Genomic DNA, 17481 nt, shown 5'->3' with positions numbered 1-17481 from the left:
ATGGCATTACATTATGCAGCGAATTATTTATTTAACACTTATTTTTTTCGAAATTGACCTTCTTGAATGTTTAACTCGAGAATCGCAGTCTTACCCAAATATTGAGTTGATTTATAAGCCCTTCAAAGGTGCAGGACCATTGGGAACCATCGTGGGAACAACAGGCAACATTGTCAAATTTAATCTAGATTTAATGTTGCAGTCAACAAGGGCTATAAAAAATATCAAATATCCTGGCGGTGAAATTATTAACCGTCCACCACAAACGACGTTCAATGCCGTGAGTACTTTAATGCATACTCTAACCACGCGGTTTTCTCAGTATCCGCGACATCGATTTAAATTAAATTAATAAAAACTCTCCATGTAGTTATGGGTAATAAAAAATACGTTAGAATGTACACATATCCATGGTGCACCTATATAAAGATCCCAGATGGAACTTCATGAAACCTAACGGCCCTCTAAAATACCTAAGAGGCTAAGCCACTCTGCAACGATATTGCTGCAATAATTTGGTGTGAACTTGAGTTTTAAAAAATAATTTCAGAGCCATCTAATCAGGGATTTTCTTGGATACCCATTGGAAGAACATTCAACCCGAACTAGTGATGGTTACATATTGGGAATACAAAGAATTCCAAGGCAGGGGGCACCCATTGTGCTTTTACTTCCTGGACTATTATCTTCCAGTCGATCCTTTGTTATAAACGCCCATGCTGACCAAAATTTGGGTAAGTAGTAATTTAGCATAGCAGAAGTTTATAGCCATACAAGAAGTTTTCATTTCTCCTTTATTTTGTTCTGGTTTCGAGAAAAAGATTTTAAATGAAGATGGCGCAGCAATTTCTATAAATTTGTCTCGTATAGACATTTCCAATATCATATTACTTTATAATATAATTGAGCTGTGGGAAAATTATATACAGGCCTTTAACGTTTAGTAATTTATAGCGACGATATTATTGGATGAGGGTTTCGACGTATGGCTCTTGAACTTTCGAGGCCAGCCTAGCTCCACAAAGCACGAAACCTTATCAGAAGGTGACGCGGAGTTTTGGAATTTCAGGTAAGACGTGTTCAAGCACATCTCATAAGATTTAACAAGGCGTATTCATAAGCCCCCATCAAGAAGTGATATCTAGTTTATTAGGGAGAAGGTATAAGTTGCCTAAGTATTCGCGCCATAGTCCCAGTCCCCTTTCAAAATACAAGGGGAGACGTAAAAGGAGGCCGGGCTATTTCATAGCCTCTCCTCAGTCGGAAAATACGTAATTTTCGTCATTCGCGTTGCGCTGACGTGAGTTTTCAAGAACCAATGAGACGCTGGTTGTAATTTAGAGGCGAGGATTAACTCCGGACCTACGTTTGGACTGGAGATAAAGCTGGAAATGTGGCGAATTTATTCCTTCTCCCTAGTAAACTAGATATCACTTCTTGCCCCATCTTTCCCTATTCTACCAAGCACTACAATCATTGCATGCAACTGTAGTTACCTATTTGAGAAATACTAAATTGGTTGTTACAGCATAAACGAACTTGCGTTGATTGATTTGCCTCAGACGATCGACTACATATTGAATCAAACAAACACAGTTATTCTATCAATTTGTGGACACTCATTGGGTACAACGACCGCTTTTGCTCTCTTGTCTAGAATTCCCGAGTACAATTCTAAGGTACTATCAACCAATTAACTTGAGTGCAGTAACACAATAACACTTAGTATGAATTTTCCCATTGCCGTATAGATAAATTCCTTGAGGAATTCCTTGCTTTAATGTTATAGTTCGGGGTTTTGTTTTAAATCGAGAAGATTAGCAAGTTACGGCGTTTGTCTAACTTTTCGAACCTTTGACCTTTTACGAGTCACGTTATGCTTTGAAACCATAGATATTTATAACTATTAACGTATTATGGATTTCCAACTTGGGAGAAAAGCTGGAGACTAAGTTAAGTTAAACCTTTGGATGTGAGACGGCTGTAAATCGAGACGGAAATAGCTAGATCACGTGATTAATAGGAACTATATCTGTTCGGAGAATCCTAAGTGGTGGGTTTGAAATTTAGCCCATGCGCAGATAGAAAAATATACCAATTTCCCTCTCACTCACAATGTGGGCGAGGAGTTTTCAAGTAATATTTTTTCACTGCTGAAAGGGCGCCTATAAGCGAAATGGCTTGTGGAACTCATTTTCCTTGAGTGTATTATTCATACTTATTGTTCTTTTATTAGTAATGGCTTACGAGAAACGTTAATCAAAGCAGAGAATGATTGTTTACAGGTTAAAGTGTTGGTTGCTATGGCGCCTATGGCAAAAGTGCAACATCTTATGAACCCTTTAAGTGATCTATATCAAATTGCCAACATTCAAACGGTAATTACTAAATTAAAGAGCTGGCCATAAACGCAGTTCCCAAACCCTCAGTTCAAAACTCCCTTTGTTCCGCGACAAACCTAGCTTAGCCTTGGAGGATGAAAGTTTTGATTCTGGAGTATCTTAGTTGAAGGCCATCTGTAGCTCATTAAAAATCCCATAATACCTTTTGTGGTTCGGCATCATTGAGTTCAGCCACCACTCGGTGAAAATATTTTATTTTTAACTTTCTGAAGCGACGTGTCTAAAACAATATTTCCAACCAAAAAAAGGGGTATTATGGGTAACGTTCACGCGCATACATGGGAAGGGGCTCTCGTGTTAGCGCTATAGTGTATGCTATTCCAGAATCAATCTTACCTCTTCCAATACCTAACCCTCTTTTTGTCAAATTTGAGCCTTTTATATAACTTTCGTTGATGAGAACGCTCAATAGGTAGTGCTCAATTGTAACTGCTGGGCTTGTAGCAACTCATACTTCTGGTATTCACATTTTCGTCGGAACTGTAGGTTCTGTCTGCGGTGTTAGGTAGGAAAGGAGAATTCTTACCAGGACTTGATGCCCGTGACGAGTCACACTCTGAAATTTGCAAAGTCAATGTTCTAAACGCTTTCTTTTGTCAAGTCATCGCCTCAACACTTTTTGAACTGGGCTCCAGGAATTTAAATGTGGTAATAAATTAAGGATTATTGATAGTTAATTGTTAATTAAACCTTTGTGCGTAGAATTGGGTATGGGGACCAGTATCAAATATTGACCCTAAACGTTGGTGGACTAGTCTGGCTGTTGATAGATTTGAACTAGGAATTTAGTATGGGTGGAACGTGATGAAGTAGGCGAAGGCGTGATGAAGTTGGCTATGGCGTGATTAAGTACGCTAAGGCGTGATGAAGTACGCTAAGGCGTGATGAAGTAGGCTAAGGCGTGATGAAGTACGCTAAGGCGTGATGAAGTAGGCTAAGGCGTGATGAAGTAGGCTAAGGCGTGATGAAGTACGCTAAGGCGTATTTCCTTTCGCCTCGCAGCAAGAGAGTCCTGGGTTCGATCCTGGTCATTAGTACCTGATGACAAAATTGGGAACAAACCCTTCTGCGTAGTGTTTGCAAGTTCTCTCCCATATTGTTAAAGTGGTTTTTCTCCTCGGTGTTACCAGGGTGCTCCATTGCATCAAACACTTGCTGAAGATTAACGGTAATTGTTGGTACAAGCCGCTGTCGGTTAGCTGTGTGTTAGACCCTGCCACTCTATGCATTTTAAAGGGGACCCCAGGTTACTTGCGGGTATTCCATTGTAGATAAAGCTTAGATTATTATTCCATTCCACTAAAGTGCACTGCCGAAGGTGGATTTTAAATTGAAATAGGTTTTCTTTTAGACATTAATTCCGGTTATAGCAAACCAGTTCCCAACTCGCACATCCACCTACGCTGTGGATCATTTTGCTCAGGTAATGTTAAAGCGCGTTTCAAGCGAAAATATCGCTCAAATTATGACATTACTTTGCAGATGATAAGAGATAATGCATTTCAAAGTTACGACTTCGGGAAAAACAATATCAAGGTTTATAACCAAGTAAATACGCATTTTATTAATTTAATTGGAAACCCATAGAAATTTGTGCTTCTGAAAGTCAAAAATCACGTGATATTTATTTTACAGGCGAGTCCACCTCCGTTTAAGGTGGAAAATATTGCAACACCAGTGGCATTGTTTAGCAGCGTCTGCGATAACTTATCAAGCCAAAAGGACATTGAATATCTTAGAAATAACTTAAAATTCATAATTTGGGATAATATTATGGAGAAAAAAATTCAATTTAGTCATGATGATTTTGTGTTCGCTACAAACGCGAACGTTCTGGTTTACAACGATATTACTCGAATATTGAATATGTACAGTGCTATGACGTGATTCGCAGGAAAACAGTGCATCATGTTAAAATAAAATTAATAAAAAATATTTTGTATCGCGTATCTAATTTATCATTGAAGCAACCAAGTCATTCTGAAAACACAAATATCTCAAAAGTTTCAAGAAGGCTTCGAAACAACACCTTCCCCCAACCAACTTTGCTTTTCGTGTTCCCCCCAACTTCCCCGAGGCATAATCATGATAATCTACATGTGCATGTTCGACTGCGGTCTCCACCCCATCTACTGATTGATGCCATGCAACCACGACATCGTTTAGGTCAATGAATCCAAGCGGTAAGTCAACACTGAATCAATAAGTACTTTCACGGGTGTAGCCATTCCGAATTGAACAACTTCAACTAAATCAACTACATCCGGTAGTAGTTTTAATCCTGAAACCACCTTTTCCTAAAATGCTCGATACCAAATTTTTTTACTGCAGACTTTATAGGTTTAAAGGGAGACTCTCAGCTTAAAATCTTAGTGCCGTGTTTTATTTTTTCCTGGTTCTTTACAATTAAATATGAAGTCTCAAATTTTTTCTGATTTTTCAAACAATTTTTTCAATGAAAATTAAATTTTTTAAAATTTGTTAGGCTTAGCAATGGGTCTCGATTTTAGCGCACTTACCTACCGGCCAATAAAAACATATTTAGGGATAGAGCCAAATCAGCCAATCCCGTGAAGGTTAGAAAATATTAAGTCGTATGTTGTCTGCTTCAGACAGTAAAAGCTGAGTTCCCAAGGGCGGGAAATAAGAATTTTTTTAGACAGGGCTCGTGAGTCGTTACCAGTGACTCCGCGGGGCCCGTCGTCTGCTGAAGTTTGAGGAGGATAGTAATTGTGTTGCACCTTGACTCTGCTGAGGTGTAAAAGATGGGTTTTTAATTTTTTCTATCTCGAAAATCACAAAAAATAATAGAAACAATAATCTAAGAACACAGATCTTCCCATTCCAAAGGCTAATAACTAGACACTCAAGATATACAAAAAAATACGACCCGCCACATTTTAACATAATAAAATTACGAGAGTAATTTGCGTTTAAGTGAAACGTTATAGCATAAACTTGCTAATTACTAAAGTTCCTAAACCGCTTATCGTTAGACGATCGAACAGGCGTCTTTTTTTTTTTTTTTTTTTGAGGTTTCAATGCGAATAGGGTCTATGGACCGCGGCAAGGATGTGATTATTCAGGTTTCAGTAGGAGTGTAAGCAGGGGAAGGAAATGAGGTTTACTTGGGAGGTGACGGACGGGGTGTGGGGGTCAAGTCACCTCCGGCGGACACGGGGCAGTCGGCACCTATAGGGTAGGATCGCCGACATGTGTCTTGTTCCCTCAAACTTTGCCGCCCAGTAGCTTGGCTTACAGGAGTGCGCCACACTCCCGGCAACAGGCGTCTTTCTTTCGAGTACTAAAAAGTAGAATAGATATTTCTGAACCTAATGCAGACGACGCAAATGAGACTCGCGCGAGAAAACCTTTGGGGATTGCCTCTTATAAATCGCGGGCGCTCATTGGCCGGTAGGTCGCTTTACCAAAATTCAAATGCATGTTTTGGATACAAAACTTCAATTACTGTTTAATACTATAAATAGCGCTTCAAAAAATCAGAAAAAATTCAAGGCGGCATATTTTAACATAAGGAATCAGAATAAAAATACTTAATTTTTGCCAATAGTATCCCTTTAAAATAAAAATAATATTTAACTTGTTAACCTTCTAAAACATATTTGCCTTATCCAACAATAAATTACTTTGTTGATAAAGCATGTGCTGTTTGAGGGTAACTCGTACGCGACGAAGCGGCCATTAGGGTTAACGAGATGGACAAGTTAAAACCGAAAAAATAATCATTAACTCACCGGAATTTATTAATAAGATCACAGTATAAAACCAGAAAAATTGTTTGATTTGGCGAAATTTAAGGTTGACTGATGGTGTTTTACATTGACAGTTCGAAAAATCTCAGAGAGCGTTTTGAAAGCATCGCTTAAAGGGAGGGTGAAGTAGAAAATCAAGTGATTTTTAATCGATTCTTCTACTAATTATAAGACCATTCTGCATAGTGAAACATTCAGGAAATACTTCCGAATAATTTTAAAATTCAAATTAGGTTCAGATTTTAAGGATAATTTTAAAGAAGGTTCTCCGACCAATCGCGTAACGCCCTGCCTTTTTATTAACAAAATTCTCGTGGCACGTTCCATGTCTCGCGCCACGATTATCACGTCGCGCGCGAATTTTATCAAATCTCGCGCTAAATTTCATTCGGCATGGAACGTGCCACGAGAATTTTGTTAATAAAAAGGCAGGGCGTTACGCGATTGGTCGGCAGTCCTTGTTTAAAATTATCCTTAAAATCTGAACCTAATTTGAATTTTAAAATTATTCGGAAGTATTTCCTGAATGTTTCACTATGCAGCCTGGTCTTATAATTAGTAGAAGAATCGATAAAAAATCACTTGTTTTTCTACTTCACCCTCCCTTTAAAGACTAAAGCCAAATGTCGAGAAATTTTACAGCTCTGTTTAAAGTGAGACGCCTAGTGGGAACATAAATCAATATCTTATTTTTTTCTGGTATATCAAGGTCACTCAAAATTCAATCGAAATGTTTCAAAGTACACGTGCGGTTGGGGTAATAAATGAAACGTATTCATCTAAACTCACTATGCTTGGTTCGCAAAAAAAAAAATTGATCATCCTGTTTTTATTACAAAGTCCATTAATTAACGCGTCTGCATCGTTCCACTTTTCAAAACTGTCCATACAGTAGCTCAATATATAAATAAATTCAAGCTGATACAGCCAATTAATTGAAAACCTCTTTAAGATGCCAACATAGCTGAGATTCTAGAATAATAAACAACATCGTAGTTCACTAAGACAAATTTGTACCATCTTTATTTCCGATCAAGTTGGATTGCATTGCATTATGCGGTGGATTATTTATTTAGCTTTTGTTATTTTTATCGAAAGTAACCTTCTTGAAGGTTTATCGCAAGAATCGCAGTTTTACCCCGATATTCAGTTGTTTTATAAGCCCTTCAGAGGTGCGGGACCATTGGGTACCATCGTAGGAACAACAGGCAACGTTATCAAATTAAATCAAGAATTAATAATCCAATTAATGCAAGCGATAAAAAATATCAAATATCCCGGCGGTCCATTTATTAACCGTCCACCACAAACGACGTTCAATGCCGTGAGTACTTTTGAATGTACTCAAATCTGATTTGTCCGTGAAAGTAATTACGTAGACAGTTTTATTACTGCTTCCTTTGTTTATAAGGGCCTATGCATAGTGCTATTTAAGGGAGACTTTAGATTGTATAGTATTGCCTAACGTTTAGCCTAGATGGCGCTGATTTTCAGCAGTTTACCACGTGATTCGGATTACGCAAGCTTTAGAGCGATGGCGGTTTCGCCGAATTTAAAAAGTAATTCAGCTGATAAACGGCGCCTCTAGCGGGAAACAGTTGCGTATTTTTTGAAAACGGAAAAAATACCATTCAGTTCTTTTATCAGTAGCAAGCTGACTTTTTCAAATTTAAGTAAATTATTGTATACCCGAGTTTTTAATTATGGTTTCAGACCCAACTAATCAGGGATTTTCTTGAATACCCTTTGGAAGAACATACAACGAAAACCAGGGATGGTTACATATTGGGAATACAAAGAATTCCACGGAAGGGGGCGCCCATAGTGCTTTTAGTTCCGGGCCTTTTTTCGTCTAGTCGATCCTTTGTTATAAACGCTCATGCTGACCAAAATTTGGGTGAGTACCGAATTGGAATAGACCATTTTTATACTATTGAGCGAGTAAAATCTTTGAAATATCTGGGAGTGTGGATTGGTGAAGACCAATAATGGCAAAACTAATGCACATGTCTTAAAGAAAATAAGAGATTTAACCTGGATGCTGAGACCGATGTAAAAACGCAATGAATCGACTTCGGCTCCTTATTTATCACGCCTCTTACGTGTAGTCAACGCGGGCTCCGTCTGGTGTTGCCTCTTAGGGCGAGGGAACTAACCTTTCCCCTGTGAGTCGATTTCGCTGCAAGTAATGATCTGTAATAATTTATAGCGACGATTTTATGGGACGCTGGTTTTGATGTGTGGCTGATGAACTTTCGAGGCCAGCCTAGTTCCACTAAGCACGAAACCTTATCAGAAAACGATCCGCAGTTTTGGAACTTCAGGTAACTTACGTCATAAGCATATCAAACCACCCGTAAGCGTGAATCGGCGGGAAATTAGCCACAGGCATTGTCTAGGTAAAACTCGGGAGACAAGTCTTCCTGATGGCACAAAAGGGAAACTTTATTCAAATCGCGCAAGGGATGCTATCGGAAGCTTGGGAATAAATACAAGGATTAATATATATCTTATTCTTACCTATTATAAGCTCTACCTCTATTAATACTTGTAATCATAACAAACATTGTCGTCTGCTAGTGGGGCTAAAACGTGGATTTTGAAGTTCGCGTAATAAAGGCTTGCGGCAACCTACACTTTTATCTTTTGTACTTATGTTATTCATACGAAACCAGTTGTACTGTGTACACTTATCACTAAGAGTTTTTCCCATTTTCTTTAAAAATTCGAGATAATTTGCTGTTCCTAATCTTAAACAAACAACTTAAGTCTTAAAAGCCCGTACTAAACCGATTACCGCTGCCATTTATAGCAGAAGCAGACGACTGCTTAGATTTCCGGGTTATAAGGTGGTAGAGAGAATCGGGAAGGAGAGAATTGCTTTGTTTTCCCTCTAGGTGGCGTAGAACCTCAAATTTCTCTCTGGCGCCTTTGTACAATGGGGATTACCCGTGGTCTTATTGTCAATTCACGCTTACGGGTGGTTTGATATGCTTATGCTTACGTCCATGTGCACTGTATAAACTCTACTTTACTCCTTATAATATTTAACAATGCGTTTTCATACGCCACAGCTTACCCTATTCTATCAAGTGTTAATTACGATTGCGCACAATTTAGGAAATATAATTGGCTTATTTTTTGACAGCATAAATGAACTTTCGCTGATCGATTTGCCCCAGACGATCGACTACATATTGAAGAAAACAAAGGCATCGACTCTATCAATTTGTGGCCACTCATTGGGTACAACTACCACTTTTGCTCTCTTATCTAGAATGCCGGAATACAATTCTAAGGTACCTTTATCAACCAATTAGCTTAAGGTGACAAATACGAAATATGCTTGTCTATCTCTACATAGGTTAACGTACTAGTTGCAATGGCGCCTGTAGCACAAGTATCAAATACAAGGACTGCAATAAATAATTTATATCAGATTGGCAACCTTTTCACAGTAAGTGATTACTAAATGAAATAGATCATCTAAAATTTCTAGCAGTCCAATAACACGCAGTTCAAAAATTGCGATAACCGAAATAGTATCCTTGTATCGCAATAGAAACAGATTTTCTAATTTTCGGAAGCAGAAAGAAAAATTGAACCTTTTTAGGGTCGTAGATCATCAAAATCTAATCTACCTCAGATAGTTTAATGTAATTATCTGATTAAAGGACCTAATTCGAATCTCTCTTCCTGCGAAAAATATGCGCAGTTGGGTGATGTGCTTGTGGTGATATTTTCTATTATTATCCTTGAAATCGTAGGTTCTGTCTGCAGTACTTGGTACGAAAGGAAAGTCATTACCAGGAATTTATATCCTCGATAAGGCAATATCTGCAATTTGTGAAGTCAATGTTCTAAACGCTGTATTGTGTCAAGTCACCGCCTCTACACTTTTAGATGTGGGTTCCAGGAATTTAAATGTGGTAATAAAATAAATATAATAAAATACCTGATGTGTAGCACTGCGAGTGAGGTCTAAAATTGGTTGTAGAGTGCTCTTATTTAGCACTAGTTTCGTTGCGCTGAATTCGGTCCAATGATTGTAAGCGATTTGAGAGTAGAGAAATCGTCGATCATTTTCAGTTTTCAAGTCCTTTTTGATTAAGTCTTGATTTTAGCGGCCATGGATATGTATAAATATTATAAATTCCAAACATGGTCCAAAAGCTGGCCATCAAATTTACGGTACACCAGTGGGTGTGAGATGTTTGCAAGAACGCTAGATCTCTAAAGTAATCGGAAAACGGCAGTAAGAATCCTCTCTCTAGCATGTTTCCCAGTATAAAAAATTAAAAAGGGGGGGAGGGAAAAGGCCAAGGTCGTTTACTTTTTTTCAACAGATTTACCATGAATCACAAAAGACCGAATGACCTTGACTGTTCTCCAATTCACAGTCCCCTTTCCTTCCTCCGGAGCCTCCGAGATATCTCGGAGGCTCCGCTTCCTCTGATGCTATGATATAGGACTCGGTTTGTAGCAGAAGGCGGGCGGGCGGTTCCCGGTCCCTTTAGAGATCCAGTGTTCATGATGTTTCTAAAGTGAGTCAGGAGTTTGGTCACGTGCGGGGCAAAGGCCCTAAAGCTCTCTGGAGACGTTTGAGTGGAGAAATTTAAATTTCGCCCATGCGCAGAGAGAAACATACCATTTTCTGTCTCACACGTATGGTTGGGGGATTACGAGTTTCCTAAACGGGCGCCTAAACAAAATCTCACGTGAATCCACATTGCGCAAATTCATGACAATTTAAATTAAAGTAAGGTTTTCTTTTAGACATTATTTCCAGTTATTGTGAATCAATTCCCAACTCTTACATCTAGCTACACCGTGAACCATTTTGCTCAGGTAATGTTGAAGCATGTTACTTGAGAAATTAGAGTTAAGTCTCTCTCAAATAATTACATGAATTGTTTTGCAGATGATAAGAGATGATACATTTCAAAGTTACGATTTCGGGAAAAACAATATCAAGGTTTATAATCAAGTAATTATATAATTAATGTAATATATAATAATTATAAAACAATCACAACCAAAGGACCAGTCGTTGCCCATTATAATATTGTGTTCCATTATGGGCCGCCATTTTTAAATATGGCGGCATATTAAGATTAAAAAATTGAAACTCCTGTCAATAGAATTCCGATAACAAAACATTAATTATTAATAAAATTGGTTGGAACGTACTTACAATATTCGGAAAAGTTCTTTTTTACATTTTTTTCCAGTTAGAAGCAGCTTTGAAAAATTTCTTAATTTCCAACTGCTACTTGTGAATGACGTTCCTTCAAAATTTCAGCTTCCTAGATAAAGCGGTTAACAGTCAGTCAGGTCTTGCATTACCCATTTATAATTTAAAGCGTTGTGACCAGACAGAGTTACATATTTCTTATTAGAAAGGCAAATAAATTGAAATTTGAAAACTAAAAAAGTCGAAAATCATGTCATTATTATTTTCCAGTATATTCCTCCTCCGTTTGACGTGAAAAATATTGCAACACCAGTAGCGTTGTTTAGTAGCGAATCGGACACCATGTCGACTCAAAAAGACATCGTGTATCTCAGAAATAATTTACAAACGATAATAGAGGATATGGTTATCGAAAAAAATGTTGGATTTAGCCATGGCGATTACGTGTTGGCTCAAAATGCTAATGTTTTGGTTTACGGAAATGTTACTCGTGTATTGAGAATGTTCAGCGGTATGAAGTCATAATTATTAAAATAAATATATTTTAATGTTAAAATTAAACTGGCATATCATAATTTGTATCTCATGTTTAATACTGTGTTAAATCTATATTTGTACTAGTTCTTTCTTTCCACAAAAACCTTTCAAGCACATTATTCCAAGATGAGCCTAATATTTAGTGCTGATTTCTGCGCAGGTGCTGTTCTACGTTGTATAAAGTTCTTAGAATTTAGGTGGAAGGCGAATTTTTCTTTATATTTCAAGCTTCGATTTTAAAACGTCTATTTGACCTGCATCGCATCTACAGTTTAGTCTATCGCACCTTCAAATGTCAAATGGTAATGAGCACTACCAAAATTTTATAGAAACCATCGAAAAGTATACTTCGTTCAATGTTCCAAAGCCTTTGGCTGTAATCGTCATGAAAATGAGAAGCAAACAATCCTACTCTCAACCTCTTCAAGAACCAGCCAATCAGAAAAGAGGTTAGAAGTTTTTTAAAAAAAAATAGTACTCTATGGCTGGCGATTCAAACTTTAAACTAGCGCTAGCATCGTTTACTATATTGAGTCTATTCACACATGTTCCCTGTGCTACGGCCGAGAAGATAATCATGCGCAGACGGGGAATCGATAATATTTTGAGAGGTAAAATGGAGTTTCTCTTATTACACGGCGCCAGCAAGCTTCATGTAGTATACTTTTCGTTTTTATCTAAGAACCTTTGGTAAATCCTGGTACAATTAAATAAAAATCCTTAGAGGAAATGTAAAAAATAACAATAAAATCAATTTCAAATAAAGAATTGAACGTTATTCTCTTATGAAACGCATTGTTCTCATATTGATTATGATGTTTCTACGAAACCCTCCCTGTTTCGATTTGTTTATATCAGGAGTTCATACCGGAGTGAAATACATAACACGCGGGCTATGAAATTCGCATTTGTAGACGCCTGACGTCACAAAAACCTCTCTCCTCGTCTCTAAAATCAAATTTGGGGTGGGAAGCTCTTACCGGTTACTAACCTCGCCTCTCATTTCTTCCAAGGGACTCTGGGTAAAAAAGCTTTGATCACATGAACTGCTCTGACCAATCGAAAGCCTTCTTACATTTTGTTTTTGTAAAGACTAACTAACATAGACTGGCGACACTAATATATTACTGGCTTCATAGTGCAATAGAAAAAAATCTTCACCCGTTCTCTGTCTTGTTGGGTTTCCCTAAAGAAGCCTGTCTACCTAGCAAAAAGGCTAGCATTCTATAGTTTTGTGGGAGCTGAGCTCGGATACCGTGGAAAATCAGCTGTTAGGGTTAAAGTTGTCGGTATCGGACTATCGGCATGGCGTACGTAATTAGGGATAAGATTAAATTAAATAAGTTAACGCAGTGCAACTTTTACCTAAGAGAAGATCCAGTAAAGTATAAAAGTCAGTCTACTCAAACCGTTCAAGTTACTTCTTTTAAACCTAGTACGCCTTCCGAGTTAAGCCTTGGCGTTGTTTACAAATCAAGCCAAGCACAAAATGTTAACGTTGGAGGCAGAATTAAATTTAAAAACTTTGAAGAAAGCTTAGTCAAAGTTCCAACCGAAGGTAAGTAGGCCAGTACATTGCGATTTGGTGTGAAATGAAACTTAATAAACTAACTACAGTAAATAATTTTACTTCCATTGCAATACCGATCTCAGCTGTTTAGCAGACGATATAATTTCAAATTTGTAACAGGATCTATGATTGGCCTATTATTCCGGAGCCTACCCCCGCCCCTAACGCTAGGTGTCGCTTTTCACGCTTTCAATCACATTCCTATGGTAGTATTTGATTCTCCCACTAGAGAGCGTAAAGGTATCGCGGAAACGTCACGCGTCGGTAAATGCGCGCCACTATTAGAGCTCATTTCATCACTCCGGTATGAACTCCTGTTTATATTAGTCGGAAATCGAAAAAAGTAGTACGAGAGCCTAAATTTTAGGACGTTGAGCAAAACAAAATAAGGTAGCGAAAGAGATTTTTGGCTTTCAGTTGACGTTTGCTTTATAGGAGAGTAGAAAAGCATGTTAAATGTATGAAACCACTCTGAAAGTATTGATTTTATTATTCATTTCTCGCTCAGAAACATTTCAACGCTTTTGGAACCAAAACTTATAAGCTTCTCTATCGGATTTCAGTTTCTCAAAATTCAAAATATTAAATTTTCGAATTTCAACCCTGAAGAATTCTTGCAATGGATGTTCACCGAAATTGGTCTCTGTCTATTGCTGCCATAGACGTGAGTAGTTATTCTTTGCCATCGTTTTAAGTCTAAATGTTTAATATTTTTCTATAATTGTTTCGTAGCACGATTCCTTTCGTTTCAAAAAAGATGAAGGAAATAAATTCCAATACTATGGCAGTGATTTCGAAATGTTGAAAGTTTTAGCAACAAAGATGAAATTCGAGTAACTATACTAATTGTTTTACTAATGAACAGAATATTTCAGTAGTTATCTATGTTTTTCCGTAGTTACACAATTTTAACACCGATAGATGGAAAGTGGGGCGATTGTGACGATGATGGTAAATGCAATGGACTTGTAGGAATGGTAGCCCGAAATGTAAGTAGTCATTTTTAAATTAAACAACTTTGGAGAAATTTAATTGGGTTTGGAAAGTGAAAGCTAAAGCAAATGAACTAGCAAAGTTAAAAATCCTGGGGAAGATAACCTGAATACGAGTATAGTAGCTATTAAGAAAAAGTTGGGAACCAAAATATTACCTCTCCGAGTTATTCACTTAATTAACTGTTATTTATTGGTAAGCAACTTCAGGCGTTATAATGAATTCACCTGTAAACACTATCCTCTCGTTATACCTTAGTTATTCAGAATGGTTGCTAACGTTTGTCCATACTAAAGGTAAATTACCTATAGCCGCACAAAAAGAGAACATGCATCATGTACATTATCCTACATGTCACTCGGAGAGGTAAAAAAGAATAGGGCGCCGCACCCAAAGTTGGAGAATGTTCGAAAAATCAAAGAGTTTACGTTAGAATTGAAAATCGATTGCCAGTAGGTTTCAAGGATGGCGATCAATATCCAGAATGATTTTCGTGGCCTTACGGCTGAAACGGTTTTGCGAAGCGCAACTTTCCTTGAGCACGTGAATTTTTTCCAGGAATGTGATCTCGGCATTTCAACAGTGCTTCTTTCACCATCTCGAACTCGATTTGTGGACTTCACTTATCCTTACACTCAGGATGATATGACTTTCATAACAAAATCACCAGGATCTCATAAAATGGCCAATGCATTTTTTATTATCGACTCTTTAAGTGTCCATGTAAGATGTAATAAACTACAATTCCAACTACTCCTTTGTTTAACCATTGGTTAGATTTGGTAGAATATTTGTGAAGCCTTAGCCTCGTCTTAACGTGTTTTCATATTCACATAGCTAAGCTATGCAAATCAGTATGAGAGTAAACGACTTTATGATACTGTAAACGTTTTCTTGACAGGTTTGGATAACTTTGGTTGGATTTCTTACTTTTTCGTATTTTGTTGTTAAATTATTGAGGAGCTTCAAATGGTTGGACGCAAAGATTTCTCAGTTGAAGACGATTCTGGCAATAATACTCCGGCAAGGTAAATCGAAATCAGCTTTTGCACAATGAATAGAAATGCAATGTGTGCCAATTACAAAAACATTCATCAAACGTTTTCTCTAATTCAGATATTCCTTTGAATAATATTGATATGACGAACTTGACCAGATTGATTTTAATTCTCATCATTATCGTCTGTGGCGTGATTGCCAAACTCTACGAATGCATGATTACTTCGACGACCAGCATCACTCCACTCTCAAAACCAATAGACACCGTTCAAGATATGTTAGACGCAATTTTACGTGAAAATTATGTGGTAACAGCGGAGCAACAATCTCTCCCCCTAAATCTCTTAAAGGTAAGATTTTGAACAAACAGCAATCATAGTAGAAGAAGCTTAGGATTCGACGAAGTTCTACTGCAGAATCAGCTGCCGATGAGCTTTGTAACATACGGGCGAATGCACGCTTTTGATCAGAACAACACTTCGCTTTCGATTTTACCCATAGCAAGAGAAAATAAAAGATAGTAAAATTCTTCCACCGCCGACGAGCCGAGTGTCACTCCACCTTTGGTGTTTTAGAATTCTACTGCTCTCGTTCAATATTTAAACAGAGCAAATTACTAGTACCTGCAATGCAACTATATATAGGGTTCCACATATGGCATCTTCTGTAGAGCAAATGACGGTTCCGAGATTCAGACATTTTCTATTAGAAGGCTATAGCCAGTTAAACTACTATTGTGCCATTTTACTGAACATTTTCAAACCATTCAACTATCAAATCTAAATTTTTAGGCCTGATTTTCAGTTGCCTGATTTCTTGAAATGATCATCAAATGAGGTACTAAGCAGAGTTATGGCAGGGATTCTAGATGTTAAAATACCTGATTAGAATTAAATTTTGCTCAATGTATTCTACTCTATTTTCTCTTTCCCAGCATCATAGTGGATAGATATTTCATTACGGAAATTTGTTCTCTTTAGTCAGCAAGTACTGGGATCTTTAAGGAATTTGGTGATTCTATGTATCCTGGTTTTCAACCTCCTGAGACATTTGCGATTTTTTTCGAAAGATGTAAAAGGGAAAAATTAGCCCTAGTCTACCTCAGAAATTCAATGCGGAAGGATCTCTATAATTTAAACATATCTTCAGAAGCGTTACATTTTGGAATGGACAATTTTTTCATTACTATAGGGTCGATTGCGGTTCGCAAAGGTTTCCAAGAAAAAGCTATTTTAAATAAATGGTATGATTTCAAAATCATAAGCCTATTATGTAAAGTGCCCTTAAGTGAAGAAAGGGACATTTTCCAAGGATCATAAATTTCTCTAACTCAAAGCAAATGATTAACTTTCAAATATTTAGAGATATTTTCTGCGCTTTAATTTTTAGGCTTTTTGTTAATAACCAACTTAATTTGCTTTTCTTTAAAATTTCAGCCCTTTAAAATGATCTAATTTGCTCATTATTTTAGGTTGGGATTACTAAGGTCATCTGGTCACTTCGCTAAATGGAATCTAAACGATATGAACACCCATGATAAAACAAACAAAGCTCAACAAGAGGTCAGTTACTTGGGATTCGACGATCTCAAGTTTGTCTTCTGGAGTGTATTAGGCGGATGGGTTCTTGGTATAATTTTCGTCTTACTGGAAAACGTCATTCATATTTCGAAGAAGTGTTGTGGCAGATTTCAAAACATGATTCATCAACAGAAAAATGCTAGATGGATCTTGTGGGATCATTAAGAATCGAAATTCCTTCAATTGAAGGCAGATAAGCTTGTTGAATAGTTCAAATTTTTCCTTTAAGTGTCTCCCAACAATAACAGTGACCTGCACTGAGTATAGACATAAAAGTCTATGTATCGTAATCTAGAATGGGAAGGAACTCAACCGTGTAAGACAAGTATGCCATAGTGTTTTTATAAATAAACAGCAATAACCGGCCAATTCTTTAAAGCTTTCATCCGGGCAGGCACGTAACTGCTTTGTCAAAAACCTATTAATATGTATG

The 17481-nt window shown here is 37.4% G+C and overlaps 4 protein-coding genes across 4 annotated transcripts; all 4 read left to right on the top strand.

Annotated features, from left to right (window-relative positions):
- The first annotated feature begins 13 nt into the window (after window positions 1-13).
- Window positions 14-3062, top strand: LOC149709212 (lysosomal acid lipase/cholesteryl ester hydrolase-like). Its single transcript, XM_089863933.1, has 6 exons — window positions 14-280; window positions 551-734; window positions 955-1069; window positions 1529-1679; window positions 2286-2378; window positions 2889-3062. Exons 1-6 carry the CDS (start codon window positions 14-16, stop codon window positions 3060-3062), a joined length of 984 nt encoding a protein of 327 aa, XP_089720059.1.
- A 563-nt stretch (window positions 3063-3625) lies between these two features.
- Window positions 3626-4289, top strand: LOC149709211 (uncharacterized). Its single transcript, XM_089863931.1, has 4 exons — window positions 3626-3659; window positions 3773-3825; window positions 3885-3950; window positions 4038-4289. The coding sequence occupies exons 1-4, from the start codon at window positions 3626-3628 to the stop codon at window positions 4287-4289; spliced, it is 405 nt and encodes a 134-aa protein (XP_089720057.1).
- A 2940-nt stretch (window positions 4290-7229) lies between these two features.
- Window positions 7230-11934, top strand: LOC149709210 (gastric triacylglycerol lipase-like). Its single transcript, XM_089863930.1, has 9 exons — window positions 7230-7499; window positions 7889-8072; window positions 8385-8499; window positions 9324-9474; window positions 9540-9632; window positions 9943-10104; window positions 10952-11023; window positions 11097-11162; window positions 11640-11934. The coding sequence occupies exons 1-9, from the start codon at window positions 7230-7232 to the stop codon at window positions 11892-11894; spliced, it is 1368 nt and encodes a 455-aa protein (XP_089720056.1). The 3' UTR covers window positions 11895-11934.
- Window positions 11935-12799: 865 nt separating this feature from the next.
- Window positions 12800-17213, top strand: LOC149709209 (uncharacterized). Its single transcript, XM_089864598.1, has 9 exons — window positions 12800-13464; window positions 14040-14140; window positions 14209-14309; window positions 14375-14465; window positions 15028-15192; window positions 15371-15497; window positions 15586-15818; window positions 16449-16711; window positions 16940-17213. The coding sequence occupies exons 2-9, from the start codon at window positions 14096-14098 to the stop codon at window positions 17211-17213; spliced, it is 1299 nt and encodes a 432-aa protein (XP_089720724.1). The 5' UTR covers window positions 12800-13464; window positions 14040-14095.
- The last annotated feature ends 268 nt before the right edge of the window (window positions 17214-17481 follow it).

This window comes from Phalangium opilio, unplaced genomic scaffold (genome assembly GCF_054372755.1).
Source record: "Phalangium opilio isolate 3A_F unplaced genomic scaffold, DU_Popi_V2 ptg000013l_1, whole genome shotgun sequence".
NCBI lineage: Eukaryota > Metazoa > Arthropoda > Arachnida > Opiliones > Phalangiidae > Phalangium > Phalangium opilio.
This window is presented reverse-complemented; position numbering and strand designations above follow the sequence as displayed.

Excerpts from the sequence above, each read along its gene's own strand:
- LOC149709212 (XM_089863933.1), top strand. The coding sequence starts at position 14 with ATGCAGCGAATTATTTATTTAACACTTATTTTTTTCGAAATTGACCTT. Across the intron at positions 281-550 it reads CACAAACGACGTTCAATGCC|AGCCATCTAATCAGGGATTT; the intron begins GTGAGTACTTTA and ends AAATAATTTCAG. Across the intron at positions 2,379-2,888 it reads AAATTGCCAACATTCAAACG|GTTCTGTCTGCGGTGTTAGG; the intron begins GTAATTACTAAA and ends TCGGAACTGTAG.
- LOC149709211 (XM_089863931.1), top strand. The coding sequence starts at position 3,626 with ATGCATTTTAAAGGGGACCCCAGGTTACTTGCGG. Across the intron at positions 3,660-3,772 it reads GGACCCCAGGTTACTTGCGG|CAAACCAGTTCCCAACTCGC; the intron begins GTATTCCATTGT and ends TTCCGGTTATAG. Across the intron at positions 3,826-3,884 it reads CTGTGGATCATTTTGCTCAG|ATGATAAGAGATAATGCATT; the intron begins GTAATGTTAAAG and ends ATTACTTTGCAG.
- LOC149709210 (XM_089863930.1), top strand. The coding sequence starts at position 7,230 with ATGCGGTGGATTATTTATTTAGCTTTTGTTATTTTTATCGAAAGTAAC. Across the intron at positions 8,500-9,323 it reads CCGCAGTTTTGGAACTTCAG|CATAAATGAACTTTCGCTGA; the intron begins GTAACTTACGTC and ends ATTTTTTGACAG. Across the intron at positions 9,475-9,539 it reads TGCCGGAATACAATTCTAAG|GTTAACGTACTAGTTGCAAT; the intron begins GTACCTTTATCA and ends ATCTCTACATAG.
- LOC149709209 (XM_089864598.1), top strand. The coding sequence starts at position 14,096 with ATGGATGTTCACCGAAATTGGTCTCTGTCTATTGCTGCCATAGAC. Across the intron at positions 15,193-15,370 it reads TCGACTCTTTAAGTGTCCAT|GTTTGGATAACTTTGGTTGG; the intron begins GTAAGATGTAAT and ends TTTTCTTGACAG. Across the intron at positions 16,712-16,939 it reads AAAGCTATTTTAAATAAATG|GTTGGGATTACTAAGGTCAT; the intron begins GTATGATTTCAA and ends TCATTATTTTAG.